Raw genomic sequence first — 21,060 nt, forward strand, 5'->3', positions numbered from 1 at the left:
CTTGCCAAATCTGATAGTACAGATACCCTTCTGCACACGGGGCCGTGCCCAGCGGACACGGGGGCGTGTGGAGCTACTAAAGACAAATTGCAATTAATGAAGGAAGAGAAAATGGTGGGCACGGGGCCGTGTCCAGGCTTCTGTGCAGGCTATAAATAGGGGTGCTTGGTTCACTTCAAAAGCATCCCTTGGCACACCACCTCTCTCACACATCATCCACCACCATCATCCATTGTCCATCATAGAGTGTGTGAGTCATCTCGGGATCCAAGATTGATCGTAAGAGATCTTGACAATCAAAGGCCATGTTTGCCTAAGTCTCTTACATCACTTGGTGAAGACAAGTGTTTAGTGTAATACTTTTTATTTTTAATCTTTTGCACTTTTTAATTGGTTTTGTATTAATGACTTTAATTACTAGTTTCTTATGTTGAAGGTGATTCTTCCTTATCGTTTGTCCGTGGTGTCTTGGCATTATTTTAATGTCTTCATAAAATAAAAGATTTTCACCATTCATATCTCCACGGTCTATATGGAGGTATGTTGGCTACCTGGCCGGGGGTTAAGGGAACGGTTTGGTAAGAGTCTTGCCATTGTTCAGTGTATAGATCTTGCAAAGGAACTGGGTCAAATTTAGTAGGACCTCCTTCAATGCCCAACGATATTGGATGGCGGGGGTCCAAACTCTTTGACCCTCTCATAAGTTAAACTACTATTAAAACTTTAACCCGGCTACTTAGGACTGTACCCTGCTGACTCAGACTACTTAGCCGAGGGTCTCGTCACCTTCAAAAGAGGGGCCTACCACATTATGCATTAATAACTTAATTAATTATCTTTCAATAATCCGACCCTTTAGGATTGTATCCTTGCTGACTCAAACTACTGGGTTGAGGGTAACGTCGCCTTCAAAAGAGGGGCCTACTACAATAACTAAGATAATCTCTTAAACAAGTGCAAAAGTGCGAAAATAATCAAAGGTTACACTACACACGAGTCGGATCCAAGTGATTCATCTTGTCTATCTGTTTTTACTTTTATTTTATTTTCAGCATTTTAGTTAGTTTTATTTTTCTAGTTTAAAAACCTTTTTTCTAACATTTTGATTTGATTAGACGTTGAGGATAAACCGGTACTAAAAGCTCTTGTGTCCTTGGATGACCTCGGTATCTTACCAACACTATACTACGTCCACGATGGGTGCACTTGCCCATATGTGTGTTTAGTGTTAGTGAATATCGTGTTTATAAATTTAAAACTTGGCTAAAAAGTGTAAAAATGGCTTAAAATATACACCTAAAATATATTAGACCTAACACACATCAATTCCACATTAGAGACAAACACTATTGATCTCATTTATTACCATTACCATGATGAGTTATTGGATTTTATCACCTCCAACTATTGGCTATTAGTCGTTGTCACCCCCAACTATCATTTTGACACCAGTCACCCCCAACTTAACTCTTAGTGTGTTCTGTCAGCACATCGTTAACTGATCACTAACTTTTGATCATGTTACTATTTTTTGGGGGTATCACAGGGATCTTAGGAAGATTTTAGGGATCTTAGGATACCCCCAAAAGTATAGTAACATAATCAAAAGTTAGTGATCAGTTAACGAAATGGTGACAGAACACACCAAGTGTTAAGTTGGAGGTGGTGGGCGTCAAAGTGATAGTTGGGGGTGACAGCGACCAATAGGCAATAGTTAGGGGGTGATAAAATCCAATAACCCTACCATGATTCCACATTAAATACCAACATTCTTGATCTCATTTATTAACATCATTAAATACAAACAATGATTTGTACATGACTAAACATGTAAACGACCACTTACTCCAAGTCTTGAATATTGAAATTCATTTTCTTAGTTTCTTTTGGAGGTCGACCAAAGAATTCAAGATCTCCACACCAAATCACAGATCCAACAACATCTATATGATCACATTATACACCAGAATAAGTAAAAATTTCTAATTTTATACAGAGAAGACATGATTACAAAAATATACACTACCAACACTCAATGATTTTAACGCCTCTCCTTGAAGAATATCTTGATAAGCTCTGAAGTTGAAACCATACTCAATACCTTGCCAATCTCTCACAGGTGTAACAGTTGTGCATCGATAAAAGTTGATTTTATAATCATGTACTACAACTTTATATAAATCTTTATTTTCACCAACACCAAATTTCGACAGAATAACAACAACATCTTCTTGAAGTTGTCCATCAAAAACATGTATCAAATGACTTTTAATACCTGCTTGAACATTTAAACAAAGTATTTTTTAGCATACAAACCTACAGTCTCTGATAGAACGGAAAAACACAAATACGACTTACCTTTTCATCAATGAAGATGAGATCCATTTTATAACCTTGATTCCATTTTTGAATAATCCTCGCTTTCATGTGTCACCTATCTTTCCTAGGATTCAAATCGTTAACAAAAGTAAGATTGTTACTCTCAACTGATGTTGACATGCTTCTAATTCGGAATTCGGATTGAATTCAAATTTCAAAATCCGAAATCAGAGAAGATGGGAGTGTGATCAAATATGAGGAGGGAAATGAGAAGAAAAGCCTTATATAAGAAGATGATTGACAGGAGTGTGTGAGTGACATGCATTAATTGCAAATTACATATTCCCATGCATTTTGAATTTGAAATTCCCGGCAATTAAACTCTGCTGAAGAAAGGTTAGTTGTATGAACCTTCAACCTCTGCTTGCTATTATACATAGATATGGGTAGAGGTTTTCTTGGCATAGGTTTAAATGCATTTTTAAGTGATTTTATATATTAAGACTTATGATACAATAATGACATAAGAAATGCATTGTTGAACAACCTCTTTGGCTGCCACATATGCTTTTCTTATGTAATCGAGTTTTCTCCTTTTATAGAAAGTATAGATAGATGGACAAACCTTAATAATGAAAACAAAAATTTACTCAATTCAAACCTAATGGATGAGATTGCTTCCCTTGCTAACAAAATAAACTTCATAGACCCTTTGATATAACATAAATTTAATACATGGAAAAAAAACCTGAATCCCATGGAAATATGGTTGGTTTCCTGTCACCAAATAACTTCCTATCTTCCTAATTAACCCCTAAAACTCTCATGGCAATTCTTCCACCATTGTTATCTTCTTCAACCCCCCTCTGTTTCTCCCATCAAAATCCAAACAAAACCCTAAACCCCAAATCATGTTACCACCTCAACACCCCAATCACAACAACCACCCTGAATTCCAACAAACTTCACACCAAGAAAGCCATTACAGCTCTAATTGGAGCTGGGTTTGCCCTAACATCGCCCCTGTTCATCGGAACAGCTTCCGCTGCAGCCGTAGAACTGCCATTGCTTCTGGGTTCGTCTCTGCAACTCAGGGAACCTTCGAATGCTCTCTCACTGCCCACTTGGGCAATTCATGTTTCAAGTGTTGTTGAATGATTAACCGTCCTCAGCTTTTAACGTTATTTTCATGAAATTAGTAAAATAACGTTAAAATTAGTGCACTTTCACTTTTACCCCCTGATGGCCCACACATATATACATTATGGGTATGTTTGGCATGGAGCTTTTAGAAGCTTTTAGTAGCTTCTAGCTTTAAACTTTAGCTCCTACCCAATAAAAAGTCTTGTTCGCTTGAAGGAGCTTGAAACTTTTAGGTAAGAAGATTGAAGCTTTTGGTTGAACGCTCTTACTAGTAGCATTTAGAAGGAGCTACAAGGTTTTAGAGAAAAAATGACTATTTTAACCTCTAAAGATAAGGGGGGACATGGCGCCCTGTGATAAGCCCTCCACCACGCGTGGAAGACAATTCCACACCGCCGCCACCCCTTTTGACACTCGTTAATTTTAAAACGCATGACAAATTTAACGCGTGACGATGATGAAGAATGTGCGATGATGAACACTGTTGTGATGAGTGATGATGCAGATTAGTTAATTTTGAGCTAGTGATGGGCATTTCCATTAAAATCCATCACTAGTGATGAATTAAAGCCCGATGACATGACGGAAATTGATTGGGTGTTATGAGTGATGAATGAGTTGTGAGTGATGGGCGCCCCTACCCCCCTAATAAATTTTTTAATGCACAAACTTTTTTAAATTTTTAGTTATGTCCATTTTGGTCATTTTATACATTTTATTAAAAGCTCTAGCTACCACGCCAAACACCAAATATATATAAGAGCATCCACAATAGGTTGTTTTTGGTGTTTTTAAGGGGAGAGAAGATGATGTGGAGGAGAGAGGGGATGGACAAACCTTAATAATGAAAACAAAAATTTACTCAATTCAAACCTAATGGATGAGATTGCTTCCCTTGCTAACAAAATAAACTTCATAGACCCTTTGATATAACATAAATTTAATACATGGAAAAAAAACCTGAATCCCATGGAAATATGGTTGGTTTCCTGTCACCAAATAACTTCCTATCTTCCTAATTAACCCCTAAAACTCTCATGGCAATTCTTCCACCATTGTTATCTTCTTCAACCCCCCTCTGTTTCTCCCATCAAAATCCAAACAAAACCCTAAACCCCAAATCATGTTACCACCTCAACACCCCAATCACAACAACCACCCTGAATTCCAACAAACTTCACACCAAGAAAGCCATTACAGCTCTAATTGGAGCTGGGTTTGCCCTAACATCGCCCCTGTTCATCGGAACAGCTTCCGCTGCAGCCGTAGAACTGCCATTGCTTCTGGGTTCGTCTCTGCAACTCAGGGAACCTTCGAATGCTCTCTCACTGCCCACTTGGGCAATTCATGTTTCAAGTGTTGTTGAATGATTAACCGTCCTCAGCTTTTAACGTTATTTTCATGAAATTAGTAAAATAACGTTAAAATTAGTGCACTTTCACTTTTACCCCCTGATGGCCCACACATATATACATTATGGGTATGTTTGGCATGGAGCTTTTAGAAGCTTTTAGTAGCTTCTAGCTTTAAACTTTAGCTCCTACCCAATAAAAAGTCTTGTTCGCTTGAAGGAGCTTGAAACTTTTAGGTAAGAAGATTGAAGCTTTTGGTTGAACGCTCTTACTAGTAGCATTTAGAAGGAGCTACAAGGTTTTAGAGAAAAAATGACTATTTTAACCTCTAAAGATAAGGGGGGACATGGCGCCCTGTGATAAGCCCTCCACCACGCGTGGAAGACAATTCCACACCGCCGCCACCCCTTTTGACACTCGTTAATTTTAAAACGCATGACAAATTTAACGCGTGACGATGATGAAGAATGTGCGATGATGAACACTGTTGTGATGAGTGATGATGCAGATTAGTTAATTTTGAGCTAGTGATGGGCATTTCCATTAAAATCCATCACTAGTGATGAATTAAAGCCCGATGACATGACGGAAATTGATTGGGTGTTGTGAGTGATGAATGAGTTGTGAGTGATGGGCGCCCCTACCCCCCTAATAAATTTTTTAATGCACAAACTTTTTTAAATTTTTAGTTATGTCCATTTTGGTCATTTTATACATTTTATTAAAAGCTCTAGCTACCACGCCAAACACCAAATATATATAAGAGCATCCACAATAGGTTGTTTTTGGTGTTTTTAAGGGGAGAGAAGATGATGTGGAGGAGAGAGGGGATGAGTTGGAAGAGAGAGAGAGAGTGTGTGAATATGTATGTGGTGAAGAATGAGAAAAAATGAGAGCATCCACAATAGAGGTATTTTTTCGTGTTTTTAAGGAGAGAGAGTGTGAGGTGGAGGAGAGAGAATGTAGTGGTGTATGTGAGAAAAAATGAGAAAAAATGTAGGGAAGAAAGTTTTGTGAGTGTGATGTAGGAGAGAGGAGAGAAAAGATAAATATTTGATGGGTATTTTGTTTTTGAGAGGACAAGAGAGAGAAATTTATGGGTAGGAGAGATGAGAGAAGATAGAGAATTGGTGTTTTTATGGTTTGTGAAAGGGTCATGAGAGAGAAATGATCTTATTGGTTGGGCAAGCACACATGTGACACTTAAAAACATCATCTAAAAAGCTACAACTACTAGCTTCCAACCACAGCTACCATCTTCTAGACACCAACCACCAGCTACTTTTGCCAAATATACCTTAGGGTATACGGGCACTCTCGGTGACCCCATGCGGTGACCCAAGTCCCCGCTCGGGAACACCGCCGCCGTCACCGCGGTGACCGAAATCGGCGAGCAAGGTCGGGGCATATTCACCGATGAGGGGATCGATGTTTAAACGGCTATATAACCGTTATACATTAAAAAAATAATAATAATTTCCTAACCCCTATAAATACTACCTCTTTAATCTTTTTATTTTTCAAACCCAAAACAACTCTCACCCATTCAACTCATCTAATTTTCTTAACCAATCTTTAAAAAATGGATTCCAAGTTTCCGTTTTTTTCTCCCCTGCCCGACTTTCCCGACGATGAAGATTCATCGTCAAGCAATGGTAGTTTAATTTTCTTCCAAAATCTCATCCAACAAGCGGAGCTACTAGACACGACATCGTCTAGTAAAAAAAATTGTCCGTCGAGATCGTGTGGGTGGCCACGAAACACTCATGGCCGATTATTTTGTCGAAAATCCAAAATTTAATGCCGATATTTTTCGTCAGAGGTTTCGTATGTCCAAGTCTTTGTTCCTAAAAATTGTTAGTGATGTGGAAGCGAATAACGAGTGGTTTCAAGAGGGCTTGGACGGGAGAATGAAGAAAAGTTTCATGCCGTTGCAAAAAGTTACTTCTGCGATTAAATAACTTGCAACCGGTAACCCACCAGATGAAAACGATGAGTATTTAAATATGGCTGAAAGGACCTCTCGTGAGTGCCTTGAATATTTCTGCGAGACGGTCTGTACAATGTATGCCGGTGAATTCTTACGTAGACCAGCGAGCCACGACGTTGTGCTATTGTATCAGGCTCATGAGGAGAGACATCACCTACCTGGTATGTTGGGTAGTCTGGATTGTACACACTTCGTCTGGAGAATGTGCCCCACAGAATTGCGTGGACAATATATGAGAGGCGATCATCAATACCCGACGGTTATGTTAGAGGCAGTGGCGTCTCAAGATTTGTGGGTTTGGCATGCTTTTTGTGGCCCGGTAGGTTCACAAAACGACATCAACGTGCTCCAACAATCTCCGTTATTTCTTACTCAACGAAACGGAATGGCGCCAAATTGTCCATTTCAGGTGAACGACCACTTATACAAACGCGGGTATTATCTTACTGATGGGATCTACCCTAGCTGGTCCGTGTTTGTGAAGTTTTTTCCATATCCTCACATCCCGAATGAAAAAAAGTTCAAGAGGCAACACGAGACCGCAAGAAAAGATGTGGAACGGGCGTTTGGTGTGTTAAAGGCGAAGTGGGGAATACTAAATCGTCCAATGCGTTCCAAAACGGTGAAAAAGATAAGGTCCATCGTGTATACATGCGTTATTTTACATAACATGATTATAAAAGACGACGGAAGGGCGATAGCACCGGTACACGTTCAAGATCCTCCAGTCGAACCCGTCTTCGATGATACAGCTTATAGCGAGCTCATTGACGAAGAAACGCATTGGAGACTAAAACACGATCTCGTTGAGCATCTCGGACGTTTAGATCTACCTCACCTTGAAGTGAGTTTCGACGACGAGTAGTTTGTTTTTATATTTTTCTAGTTTGAATGTAATTTTTATTTTCTAGTTTGAATGTAATTTTTATTTTTAATTTAATGAAATGTCTTTTATTAAATTTTATTTAATTTTTATTAATATTTTTTTAATTTATAAACATGCATAATTACAACAAATAAAAAAAACAAAAAAAAAGAAAAAGAAAAAAACAAGTCCCTAAGAGATGAGTGCCGCCATCAAATTGAGGGTGTGAGGAGAGTTTAAGAGAGGAGTTGACGTGGCATAACTTAGGTGTGTGTGAAAGAGATGCGTATACCGCAAGCCGTAAATTTATTTAATACTTTGAAGAGAAAAGAACCTGAATCCCATGGAAATATACCAAATAACTTCCTATCTTCCTAATTAACCCCTAAAACTCTCATGGCAATTCTTCCACCATTGCTATCTTCCTCAACCCCCCTCTGTTTCTCCCATCAAAATCCAAACAAAACCCTAAACCCCAAATCATGTAACCACCCCAACACCCCAATCACAACAACCACCCTGAATTCCAACAAACTTCACACCAAGAAAGCCATTAAAACTCTAATTGGAGCTGGGTTTGCCCTAACATCACCCCTGTTCATCGGAACAGCTTCCGCTGCAGCCGCAGAGCTGCCATTGCTTCTGGGTTCGTCTCTGCAACTCACGGAACCTTCCAATGCTCTGTCACTGCCCACTTGGGCAATTCATGTTTCAAGTGTTGTTGAATGGTAATTTGCTATAACTTGATGCTCTGTTACATTAATTTGATGCTTTATGTAAAGAATTTGTTGAGGTTTGATGTCAGTGTTAATTGATTTATATGAATTTGCTATTAGTGAGGCTGAAGTTAGGAAATTTGACTTAGATTATGGTGTAGAATTGAGTGCTTGATGTTTAAATTAGTATATTTGGCAACCGAAATGAATGATAGTTTTTCTTGGATCAAAGACTAAAGGGTGTGGTTTGCCTATCCACGCCTACTATGTAGTTAATATCCCGATATATCAGTGATATATCGGTTATCTGTCCCCTACCGAGATAACGGTGCAAAATATCGGTACCGAAAATATCGGCGATATTGACCGATATATCACTGATTTTCCCGATGCCAGTATCTTTCTTCTTATTTCTACCATTCGTCTTTCTTCTTATTGTTGTTATTAGTGTTTTAAGTCTTAGTGAGTTCCTACTTACTACAGTTGTTAGTGTTTTGCAAGTTGCAAGAGGTTAATTTGTTAATCGTAGGAGAGTATACTGAATTGTTAGTGTTAAATTGTTATATATATAAAATTAGCATGACATTAAAATTACCGATATCTCACCGCGATAACCGATATCTCAAATATCAGTCCTTGACCGATATCCGATATTTTACCGCATTAACTACTTAGCACGCCTTTGGAAATAGCCACGTAGACGCCGCATCATTCCCACACGGTTTCCACATATGTGGGGGTCTGGTTCCACCTTTCACATCCAAGCTCCACACCTAGGGCTGCAAATGAACCGAAAGTTCAGCAAACAGTTCGTGAACTGTTCAATGGGAAGTTTGTTCATTTAATTAATGAACGGACACAAACAAGAAATTTCGTTCGTTTAGCTAAATGAGCGAGCATGAACAATGCTCGTCTTCGTTCGTTTGTGTTCGTGAACGTTCGGTAACGTGTATGTGTACCGCACCGTGAGTCCATGCCACATCAACCCATGCCATGTTTCCATGCGCCACACCTGATAGTCTAATAGAGCACCTAATTCCCCTCTGGCAGTTGAATTATATTTTCACCAGTTTCCGACCATAACCTCTTAATAGGCCAACTAACCAACTGGGGTAGCCCAGTTGGCCACCGACACCCACCTCTTCCCAGAGGTACCGGGTTCAAGTCTTGGGAGTGGCATATGTCGCCCAGGGTAAGAACTCGGCAAGGGGAATTCACCGCGGAGCTAGCTTGGTCGGGTAGCGGCTCCCGAAGTGGGATCACCCCGGCGGTTGGGAGGACCGTGCACTAAACCCCCCCCCCCCCCCCCCCCCTCTTAATAGGCCAAATGGTCTGGCGCAAGCTACTATTTACTTGATCTAGTTGGTTAGCAGGGTATCATCGAGTTCAATGAGTTTTCCGGTAACAGGTTCTCTTAGTTACCAAAAAATAACAATGAAAAAAAAATAGAGCAACTCAAGTTGTGGCTGTGCTTTAGTGTATACATTCATTGTTTATCATTGTACTTACTGATTAATTGTTTAATTATTTTTTTTTTATATATGGAAGGATTACGGCAATGATATTAGTATGGCAATATGGGGAGAAATCTGGATATCAATCTTGGAAGGGGCTTTCATGGGGTATGGTGAGTTACAGCTCTCGATATATTATTAGTGGCTATAAACTTATAAATGTTGTTACATATCTTTTCATATAGGAATATTGGATTTTAATAATCCCAAATATTCGCCGTTGGCCGCCAACAGTCCCAACTTCAAAAATAACCACTGACAGTCCCAACTATTCACATATTGGCCATCAATGGACCCTGACTAACAGAAACCTAACGCCGTTAGTCTCCAGTTGCCAGAAAACCGTTTTTCCAGAAAAAGGTTTCTAAATGTCTGATCTAAGGTTACAAAGAGATTTGGGACGAAAATGTTTAGTTTTCCGGCCAAAAAATTTAGTTTTCCGGCGAAAAAGGAGTTTTCCGACGACTTTAATAATTGGAGTTTTTACTAGAAAAAGGTTCCCAAAGGTCCATAATAAGGTTACAAAGAGGTTCGGGACAAAAAATGTTGAGTTTTCCGGCCAAAAAACGTTTTTCCGGCTACAGGAGACTAACGGTGTTAGGGTTCTGTTAGTCAGGATCCATTGGAGGCCAATATGTTAAAAGTTAGGACTGTCAGTGGTTATTTTTAAAGTTGGGACTGTTGGCGGCCGACGGCGAATAGTTGAGATTTATTAAAATCTAATATTCCTTTCACATATGATATGATTATGTACAAGTTTATTGTTTACGTATAACAAGTTGACCGCTTCAGGTGCCGCTGCTTGGTGGAGCGTTTTGCGCATGCACATGGCATTTCTTTTATAACTCGGAGTCACTGGAGGTAAGATTGATACTTTTCAGTTTTCATTTTCAATCAAATTTAAAACACGGTAATTGCTATATAAGATTCATGATTCGCCATGCTCAACCGGGTCTTACCCGACACAAATTATAGGTTTTGGTTGCTCTCCAAGGGGCGTTGACTGTTATTGGCAACGCTACAATGTGCATAGCTGCGTACCGAATCTATAAATCAACACAGGAAAGCTCCACTGATGCATAAGCGTTTGTGTCTAGTTCCAGCATGCAGTTTTTGCATAGGTGTTCCATTTTTTAAAGTAAGTTTGCCTTAATTTCATCATTATCTTGTAACTATCTGGCACTCAACATGAGTTGTGTTTATAATTTAGTTAAGGAAAACGACAAATGAAACAAGATGTTCAAGTTTTAGGGCTATTCTTGAGTGTTTGGTACTTTGGTTGTATTTGACCAACCCAAGGTCTTCTAGCCATGGTTTTAAAAAACGTTTGAGGCGTGCGCCTCGAAGCGAAACGGCCAAAAAACGAGTCAGAGGCGCGCCTCATGGTGTTTTTAATGTCTATGCGTCTCAGAGGGGGTGAGGCGCTACTAAGAAAGCTGCGCCTCAGGGTATTTTGATTGTTGTTTTTGACTTTTTGTGTCAATTTCAAGCATTTCATGTTTTTTTAAGTGTGTTTTTGATGAATCTGATGATGAAATTAGTTAGTATTATTATTTTTTTATAACATATATAATATTTATATTTATTTATTAATATCGCCCCAGCCTTACGCCTCGTTTCGCCTCGAGGCTTACGCCTCGTGAGGCGAAGGGAAAACGCCTCGAAGCTCGTTTCCGTTCCTTTAAACCTTGCTTCTAGCTTCTTGTGCTCTAATGGGATTCTGTTCTTGGAATGAATCTATTAAATTCTGATATGTTTTTAATAGCTAAGAGAATAAAGAACTTCATGTACTTGAAACTTGAAATACGTACATGCTCAAACTTGCTCCCATTCCTTAAACAACCTAATGTGTGACAATCAGGCGTCGAAGTGCTTAGTTTGAGATGTAAGCAACGGATGATCTGAGAGGCGTGATTTCACTTTCAGATCAATTATTTCGGTGGTTCTCCCGAATAATTCAACCCCGATTACACTAAATATACAACACATAGCGCTCTCGCCAGTCGTCTAGGCGCAAGTCGCAAAAAAAGTGCAATAGTGAGAAAATCCATATGGTATGCCCATATTTTGGATTTCGTGCCTGAAAGGTTATAGCCCTGAATATGAATATTTGATTAATGAAAAGAGTTTAGAAAGTACACCGTTAATCCCAATTGTTTGGTACTTAGTAATGATTGTGGTCCTTAGGGGTGCATGGGTCGGTTTTGGATAACCATAACCGAGATGTCGGTTAATGGATAACCATAACCGGTCGGTTATGGTGGTTTAGGTTAATCAGTTTTGAAGGTTATAGTAGGTTGGTTAACCATGAATTTGGGTCTAGCTAAAAGTTACTCAAAACAATATCTAAAAATTATGGACAACCGTACGTGCAGTGGCGGATCTAGAAAACCCTTATAGGGGCAACGTTTCAAAGAAAAGGGGTAACGCAATCGAAAAAACGTCAAATTTTTTTAAAATTTACACTACCGTCGGAGCGTCAAGGGGCAACGTAGGTTACCCCTTATTAAGGGGTACATCCGCCCTGGTACGTGAACAATCTTTGTAAATTTTAAACTACACCTAAACCAAACTAAAATCCTATAACTGTATAACTTATCATTCTGTTTCATTGTGTTAGACGAGTCATATAACTTCTGTTCTATTCATCTTTGTTAATGCAATGCAAAAACTTAAATCCACTTGTATTGAACCTTGTTCATGGAGACACTTAAATCATGATCAAATATTTCTGTTGAACCTTGTGATGCAGAAATGTAAGTCTTGTGATTTTTTTTTCATGCAGAAAACTAAGTCAGCATAAGAACATTTTCATGTAGAAACCCTAGTTGGCTAGTTTTTAAATAATGAAGAACATAACTAGAACATAGAACAAAAGTAGGAACTGAGTAGGTGTAGCTTTCTGAAAGATGGTGCTGCCTTGGTTTTAAAAATCGCGCCTCAGGTGCGCTTAAGCGCAAGGCGACATCAGGCGCATACGGGATCGCTTTGTGTCACACAAGGCGAGCTATGTACGAAAAGCACGCGCCTATGTCGTTTTTTTTTCTTATTTTATTAAGAGTTGTGCTTCTTCAAGTTGTAAATATAGCTTTTTTATGTTGTAAACAGAGGTTACTTATATATTAAAGAGTTAAATGCCATTTTAGTCCCTGTGGTTTGGGTCATTTTGCCAGTTTAGTCCAAAGGTTTCATTTTTCACCTGTGGGTCCAAAAAGGTTTCACCGTTTCCATTTTAGCCCACCGGGTTAACTTCATCCAAATTATTTTGTTAACGAGAAGGCCAATTCGGTCATTTTATATGGCCGAATTGCTCTTCTAGTTAACAGAATTACATATAAAATGACCGAATTGGCCTTCTCGTTAACAGAAAAAATGAATGAAGTTAACCCAGTGGACTAAAATGACAACGGTGAAAACTTTTTGGACCCACAGGTGAAAAATGAAACTTTTGGACTAAACTGACAAAATGACCCAAACCACAGGGACTAAAATGCCATTTAACTCTAGATTAAATGATATAACCAACAACAACCATACCCAGTAAATCCCACAAATAGCAAAGCTACTTATAGGGTCTGGGGAGGGTGGGATGTAGACAGACCTTGCCTCTATCCCTAGGGATAGAGAGGCTGCTTCCAGAGAGACCCTCGGCTCCAAAACGAACAACATGCCAACACACCAAGTCAAACACTATAGAAATAGCATACAACATCATTTGGACATAATATAATGTAAATAGGAAGCCACCAATACCAAGAAAGTGATCAGAGTGACACAATATAATGTAAATCATGTATAATAGCATACAACATCATTTGGACATAGACACCAGAAGACAATTACCGGTAAAGTCAATTTAAGAATAAGAAAGACCTACACCCCTAAAAAACACCTAAGTCCTTACTGCAATATCCTCTAGAAGTCCTTAACCCTAATCCTACGTCTCCACGAAGTCCTATCTTGGACCATGTCCTCAGAAAGATGCAACTCTAGTAAATCATGCCTAATCTGCTCATCCCAAGTCAGTTTGGGTCTGCCTCTTCCTCCCCTCCACAGTAAGAGTTTCCACTACTCTAACTGGTGTCGTCGTTTGCCTCCGCTTCACATGCCCAAACCATCTCAATCTCCCCTCCTTAATCTTGTCCGATATACTAGCCACTCCTAATCTTTCTCTAAAAACCTCATTTCTTATCCGATCTAACCTCGTGTGTCCACACATCCACCTCAGCATCCTCATCTCTGCTACCTCCATCTTGCGCGCTTGTGACTTCTTGATAGCCCAACAGTCTGTTCCATATAGCATAGCAGGCCTAACTGCTACCCTGTAAAATTTCCCCTTTAGTTTCGTTGGGAACCTCCTATCGCACAATACCCCACTGGCTGCCCTCCATCTACACCAGCCAGCTTGTATGCGGTGGGTTACATCACTATCTATGTCCCCATCTCTTTGAACAAACGACCCCAAATACTTAAATTTAGTTGTCTGCGGGACCAATTGATCCTCAATGGTGATTTGGGTGTCATCGTCATCGGCTACACCACTGAAATCACAGTGTAGATACTCAGTCTTAGATCGACTTATCCTTAGGCCCTTGTCCTCTAAAGCTACGCGCCACTCCTCTACCCTCGCGTTCAGGCACTGTTTAGTCTCTGCAATCAACACAATATCGTCTGCAAAAAGCATGCACCAGGGAACTGTCTCCTGAATTAACTTGGACAACTCATCCAGGACAACCGCAAAAAGAAAAGGGCTCAACGCTGACCCTTGGTGGAGTCCTACCTCCACAGGAAAAAAGTTTGTATCCCCTACAGGCGCGCGGACCCTAGTTTCCGTTCTATGACACCCAAATCACCATTGAGGACGATGACACCCAAATCACCATTGAGGATCAATTGGTCCCGCAGACAACTAAATTTAAATGATATATCTTTTAATTATCTAATTTTTTTATTGTAAAAGGATTAATACTTTAAAAATGTTATATTAATACTTTGCGCTTCGTGTACGAAAATCCCACCGCTTTTGCGCTTCACGCCTCGGTTTTATACCTCTTCGTGCGCTTCGCGCTTTTTAAAACCAAGGGTGCTGCTAGGTAAAGAGCACCTTTTGGACGTTTGGTATTCCTCTCTAGTCTCTACTCTCTAGGCTCCAAGTCCATGCCAACTCTACCGCTAGTGTGAATGGGTCCGGTTATACGGTTCGGTTAACCGTGAATATATTAACTATCGGTTCGGGTATGACGGATATGGGAATATAAAAAACCATAATCGACTCACTAATATTGGTTTTCAGAAAAAAAAAAAACACTAATCGTCCCATCAGTTTTTTTTATTCGGTTATGGGTCGGGTAATTCGGTTTATACGCACCCTAGTGGTCCTTAACACCGAGTGACGTTAAAACCAACCGTTGAAAAGAGATGAAATGGCCATTTTACCTTATGATATAATGGGTGTACTGGTGCAGTGAATTTAGATCCAAAGACTATTCACATCATTGCCAGTATGAAAATTGTTTATAACACATGTATAATGATCATTCATATAACATTCTACCGATGGCAATATGTAGAACAGTTGCTCACCAACAAATGCGTCTGTTTGAACAGTTGGCATCCAATATTTGTGACCCATGAGACATTTAAGAGTAATTATTTCTAATATTTACATTATATATTAACTAGTTTTTTTAGGTCGCTCGTTGCGGTGAAACCGTGCAAATGATAATATACAATAAACGTGATTTGAAAATAAAGCATGTTGTTTAGAAAGCCAAACTATTAGAACGGTTTACTTTATCATCGTGTCGTTTTATGATACCAAATAAACACTTTATTTAGAGTACAACTTCGTTTTTCATAAAACTTATAACAGAATGTCGGGGGGAAAATTAAGCACAACTACATACTTAAGTTTTTAGAAAAAAGTTTAAACGTAAATTATTAAAGAAATATCAAATTTATCGATAAATTAATATATGTTCTAAAAAAAGAAAAAAATGAATTATTAAAAGATGGTATAGGAAATATATGGTTTTAAAAAAGGGAAAACATTTAAAATATGTTATTAAAAGTAAGTATAATAGTAAACTATTATAATATTATAATATATTAAATAAAAGAAAAACAAAAAACTATGTACTGTTATAAAAATAAAGTTACTATTCATAGTTCTTCGTCGTCAACAGGTACCAAATAAATCCTTTATTTAGAGTGCAACTTCGCTTTTAACAAAACTTATAACAGAATGTCGGGGAAGAATCAAGCACAACTACGTACTTAAGTTTTTATAAAAAAGTTATAAACGCAAATTATTAAAGAAGTATCAAATTAATTGATAAATTAATATATGTTCTAAAAAAAGAGAAAAAAGAATTACTAAAAAATGGTATAGGAAATACATGGTTTTAAAAAGGGAAAAAATTAAAAATATGTTATTAAAAGTGAATATAATAATAAACTATTATTATATATTAAACAAAAGAAAAACAAAAAATTATATACTATTATAAAAATAAAGTTGCTATTAATCGTCCTTCGTTAACAATATTTAGATAATATAATATAAATCAACCTTATGTGAATAATTATTCTTAAATGTCTCATGGGTCACATATATTGGATACCAACTTTTCAAATACACACATTTTTTGGTGAACAAGTGTTCTACATAAGCAATTTTCACAATGGCAATGATGCAAACAATCCTTGGATCTAAAATCACTGCACCCATTATATCATATGGTAAAATGGTCATTTCATCTATTCTTTTAACAATTAATTTAACGTTCCTCGATGTTAAGGACCACAAGCGTTACAAAGTACCAAAGAGTTAGGGACTAAAGGTGTGTTGTTTTCTAAATTCTTTTTATAAATAAAATTTACCTGGCTATGTCCTTTAACAAAAAAAAAAATGTGTAATTTATGATACTTACGTACGGATTTCAAAATATGGGCATACCAATATACCATATGGATCATCCATGTAATAAGCTTGAAGTCTTGAACAATCCTACGAGATTAAAGAAAAATCAAAGATGAAAATTTCAAGCAGGTCAATGAGCGAGCTACCTTTAGCTGGAACCCTGCTCGAAAGTATACAAGTCAACTAGCTTCATCCAAATAAGCTCGAGCAGATTACGGGTATCCATCATCATCATCATCATACTTAGTAAATCCCACCAATAACAATGTTAAGGTAGAGTCTAAGGAGGGTAAGATGCAAACAACCTTACCTCTACCATGTAGGAATAGAGAGGCTACTTCCAGTGAGACCCCCGACTCGATAGTAGTTTTGCATCAAACCTTGGACATAAGGCACATAACACTCAGCAATTGGGATAAAGGTCGATTAGTGCATGTACCCCTAGTCTTTTGGCTATCAACGCCACCACATGATGCATGATTAACTGTCCCCTGTTTTTTTTTCGTTTTTTTTTCACCACATACAAGATTACGGGTGAGTTATTATCAAACTAATTAAAAGCATACCGCGAATTATACCCTAAAGATAAAGAAATGAATTCAACTATTTTCCAGGTTTCCACAAAAGTAGGAAACAGGGCCAAAGCTTTGTTCCAACTACTTTACTTTTGGATGCTGCAATTAAAAACTAATTTATATGCCAAAAGTTTGACCTTTTATTCAATCTTTAATTCTTTATTGCATAAAATTAGTGTTAAGAATCTGATACAATAATAATTGTAGGCAAGAATCAATCAAAGACATTACTAATACCATTGAGCATTTTGGTTTATATTCCAATGGCACTTGACAGTCTTATTATTATTATGAAAAAATTACAAGTTTTGTCCTTTATCTTAATATTACTTATCAGGCGGTGTCCTTTTTAACGAATTTTGACAAGTTTTGCCTTTTACAAGGAATTTTGTTGCACATTTTGTCCTTTAGGCTTAACCCAGTTAGATTTTCTTGTTAAATCTTGTCACCAAGGGTATTTTAGTCTTTTTACCCATTTATTTCAAGAATCAACCCTAAAATATTTTGTTTTATTCTTTTAAATAATATTAAATAAATGGGTAAAAAGACTAAAATACCCTTGGGTGATAAGATTTAACAAGAAAATCTAACTGAGTTAAGTCTAAAGGACAAAACGTGCAACAAAATTCCTTATAAAGGGCAAAACTTGTCAAAATTCGTTAAAAGGGACACCACCTGATAAGTGGTATTAAGATAAAGGACAAAAGTTGTAATTTTTCCTACTATTATAATAGGATTCAAACATAAAAGGCAGATAATTTGTGGTTCTAACTACAAATTAATTGTTTGCATTAGGGTTGTTCATAAATCGTGGAAACCAACAGAACCATCGAAACTAAAGAAAAAGAAAGTTGGTATGTTTGGCCGCTTTGAAATGTATAAGCTGGTCGGTTTGGCCAGTTTGAAATACATACGGTTTGGTTTTAACGCTTTGACGGTTTTCAGTTTGGTTTATGGTTTGGAACTTGGAACGGGTTGTGTAAATGGAATCGGCCATTTAACATTTATTATCTAATCCTTGGTTTTAAAATGCGCACATCAGGAGTACATAATGCGTGCATCACATGATGCAGTGATGAGATTGCATCGCATGTTGCGATTCCATGATGCGCGCATCACATGATACGGTCTAATGTGGCGCCTTATGCAGTTGACTGGTATTCGAATCGATTAGATCTTTAATTGAACATATATGACAATAGATGATGAGAATACATTATATTTTAGTGTTTAAAGGTCCACGAGTTAAAATATTAGCTATAAATATTTTTTAGTATTTTTAAATAAAGAACACCTCGCATACGTGATGCGTGCGCTTCGCGCATTGCGCATCACGCATCACGCATCAGGTTTTGAGATCAAAACGCATCGGATCACTACACACATTTTAAAACCAAGATCTAATCTGTTTTCATTTTTGGAATTTAAAGCTATGCATATTAATATAGATAATATATGGGTTATTGGATTTTAATAATCCTAAGTTTCACCAGTTAGCCGATAATAATTCCAACTTTAAAAATTCTCTCCAATAATCCCAACTTGTAAAAGTTTGGCCGCCATTCATCCCTTTCTAACATAGGTGCACTTAAATTAATTAAGGAGTCTCTAGGTGTAATTGAATCTATTGAGGAGACCAAATTCTTATATGTTTGAAAAGGATCAATGGCGGCCAAACTTTTACAAGTTGAGATTATTGAAGGGAATTTTTAAAGTTGGGATTATTATCGGCCAACTGGTGAAACTTAGGATTATTAAAATCCAATAACCCATAATATATTAATATTTATGAACCATCCTTACATTTTTTTAAATTTAGTTATGCATTTAATTTTTATTTTGTTTTTTATCTGAAGCCACTAAACCGCAAAAACTAAACCTTAAAACCTTGCAAATTGGCCGGTTCGACCGACCGAACCAACCAACCCAACCGGTTTGGTTTGCCTTTCTCAAACTGTAGTTAATTGTTTGGCCCAAAATTTTTATCAACACCGGTCAAACCAGATTGCGAACATCCCTAATTTAAATACCCTAACACTTCAAAATCAGTATCCTTGTGTTAATCTTGTTATATTAAATCAGGATCATTGGGTTTATCTTGTTGGATGAATTTGTGCTTTTTAACTTTTTATAATCTCAATATCTCATATACATTAGTGGCTCGAGAGTTGACTTTTTTAAAAGTCGTCTCCATTAAACTATAAAGATCCATCATACCAGTAATATAATATTAAACTAAACAACAATATAAAATAACAAAAGTCATTTATAATAAATCTAATAGATTAATAAAATCATTTCTGACTTCATACTACCATTCTTCTATCACCCTACACCATAATAGTTAAGAATTATAGCAAATTAATCACCCAAAAATACTAGATTCTTTGTGTTTTTCTAAATTCCAAAGGTGCCCATATATCAAAATGATCATCAAGGTAAAAGGGTACTTGAGAAAAGATCAAAGTTTGACTTTTTTCTTCTCTAATTCTAATAAAAGATCAAGATTTTCTTGATGAAGCATTTTGGCTTTGTTCTTCAGCCTTTCATTTTCCTTCAAGATTCTCATGTTCTCCATGTACAACTTCAGGTTTCTCATCTCCATTTCATGTTTTGTCGGTTCTTCGATAAACTTGTTAACCCTTAAACCACAAAAAAAAAAAAAACAATTAATAAACTTTATGTCTTATGATATAACATGAATAATCATACATACCCACAAAGAAAATATGTAATATTCACCTTTTAAGCCTACGAATTCGAACCTTGACCCGCATTTGAAGCTTCGATTTCGCTTTTTGGTTATGCAAAAGAAGAGAAGATGGTGCCATGTATTCTTTGTTATTGCCAATACACATTGTGTTCACTTATGTGTATTGAATGGGTTGCTAGATCCTTATATATATAGGTGGTTTGGTTTCTGGCCATGAGACACACATCACACATATGTGTGTGTATATATATATATATATGTATATATACATAGAGATAGAGAGAGGAGAGAGAAGTGTGTGTGGGTGTGGGTATGTTGTTGGGGGATACTTTCAAGAAGTGTAATGATGGTGAAGGAAATTCATGATTAAAAAGAGAACGAAGCCAAAAAAGTATAATATTCTAGTAGACAAGAGGGAAAAGCCTAAGAACATGGCCAAATGATCTCCACTCTACGTTTGAATTTGTTATCTGTTTGTTTGTTTTAATCCATTGTTGTTTTGACATGACCCGTCTCGTGATCCTCAACTCATATTTAACTCAAGTTAGCTCGTGGCTTGATAGGTTTTTTTAAATGACGACAATCAACTTTCATTCATAATAAAAACCGATCTAACAAGGTGCTAGGAGCTGCTGGTTCATACAAAACACCAAAAGACTACATAATGAAAATAACTATAGTTTGAAGCTGCACCAATTTTCCCCCTCTAGATCTTTTAATTTGGACCTGTTTTTTTATCCAAAGATACGTCGTGACTTTAATTTCATCAAGAGTTAAATGTCATTTTAGTCGTGACTTAAATTTCATCAAGAGTTAAATGTCATTTTAGTCCCTGTAGTTTGGTTCATTTTGCTATTTTAGTTCAAAGGTTTCATTTTTCGTCTGTGAGTTCAAAAAAGGTTTCATCGTTGCCATTTTAGTCCACTGGTTAACTTCATCCATTTTTTCTGT

At 37.3% G+C, this 21,060-nt stretch overlaps 2 protein-coding genes across 2 annotated transcripts; one reads left to right on the top strand and one right to left on the bottom strand.

Moving 5' to 3' along the window:
• Nucleotides 1-8,000: 8,000 nt before the first annotated feature.
• Nucleotides 8,001-11,172, top strand: LOC110877683 (ycf49-like protein). The gene is made up of 4 exons (XM_022125855.2): nucleotides 8,001-8,397; nucleotides 9,934-10,012; nucleotides 10,692-10,760; nucleotides 10,875-11,172. The coding sequence occupies exons 1-4, from the start codon at nucleotides 8,066-8,068 to the stop codon at nucleotides 10,980-10,982; spliced, it is 588 nt and encodes a 195-aa protein (XP_021981547.1). The 5' UTR covers nucleotides 8,001-8,065; the 3' UTR covers nucleotides 10,983-11,172.
• An 8,477-nt stretch (nucleotides 11,173-19,649) lies between these two features.
• On the bottom strand, nucleotides 19,650-20,342 carry LOC110874332 (protein LITTLE ZIPPER 1). The gene is made up of 2 exons (XM_022123068.2): nucleotides 20,139-20,342; nucleotides 19,650-20,038 (listed from the first exon to the last, which is right to left on the bottom strand). The coding sequence occupies exons 1-2, from the start codon at nucleotides 20,252-20,254 to the stop codon at nucleotides 19,858-19,860; spliced, it is 297 nt and encodes a 98-aa protein (XP_021978760.1). The 5' UTR covers nucleotides 20,255-20,342; the 3' UTR covers nucleotides 19,650-19,857.
• Between the last annotated feature and the right edge of the window lie 718 nt (nucleotides 20,343-21,060).

This window comes from Helianthus annuus, chromosome 7, assembly GCF_002127325.2.
Source record: "Helianthus annuus cultivar XRQ/B chromosome 7, HanXRQr2.0-SUNRISE, whole genome shotgun sequence".
Lineage (NCBI taxonomy): Eukaryota > Viridiplantae > Streptophyta > Magnoliopsida > Asterales > Asteraceae > Helianthus > Helianthus annuus.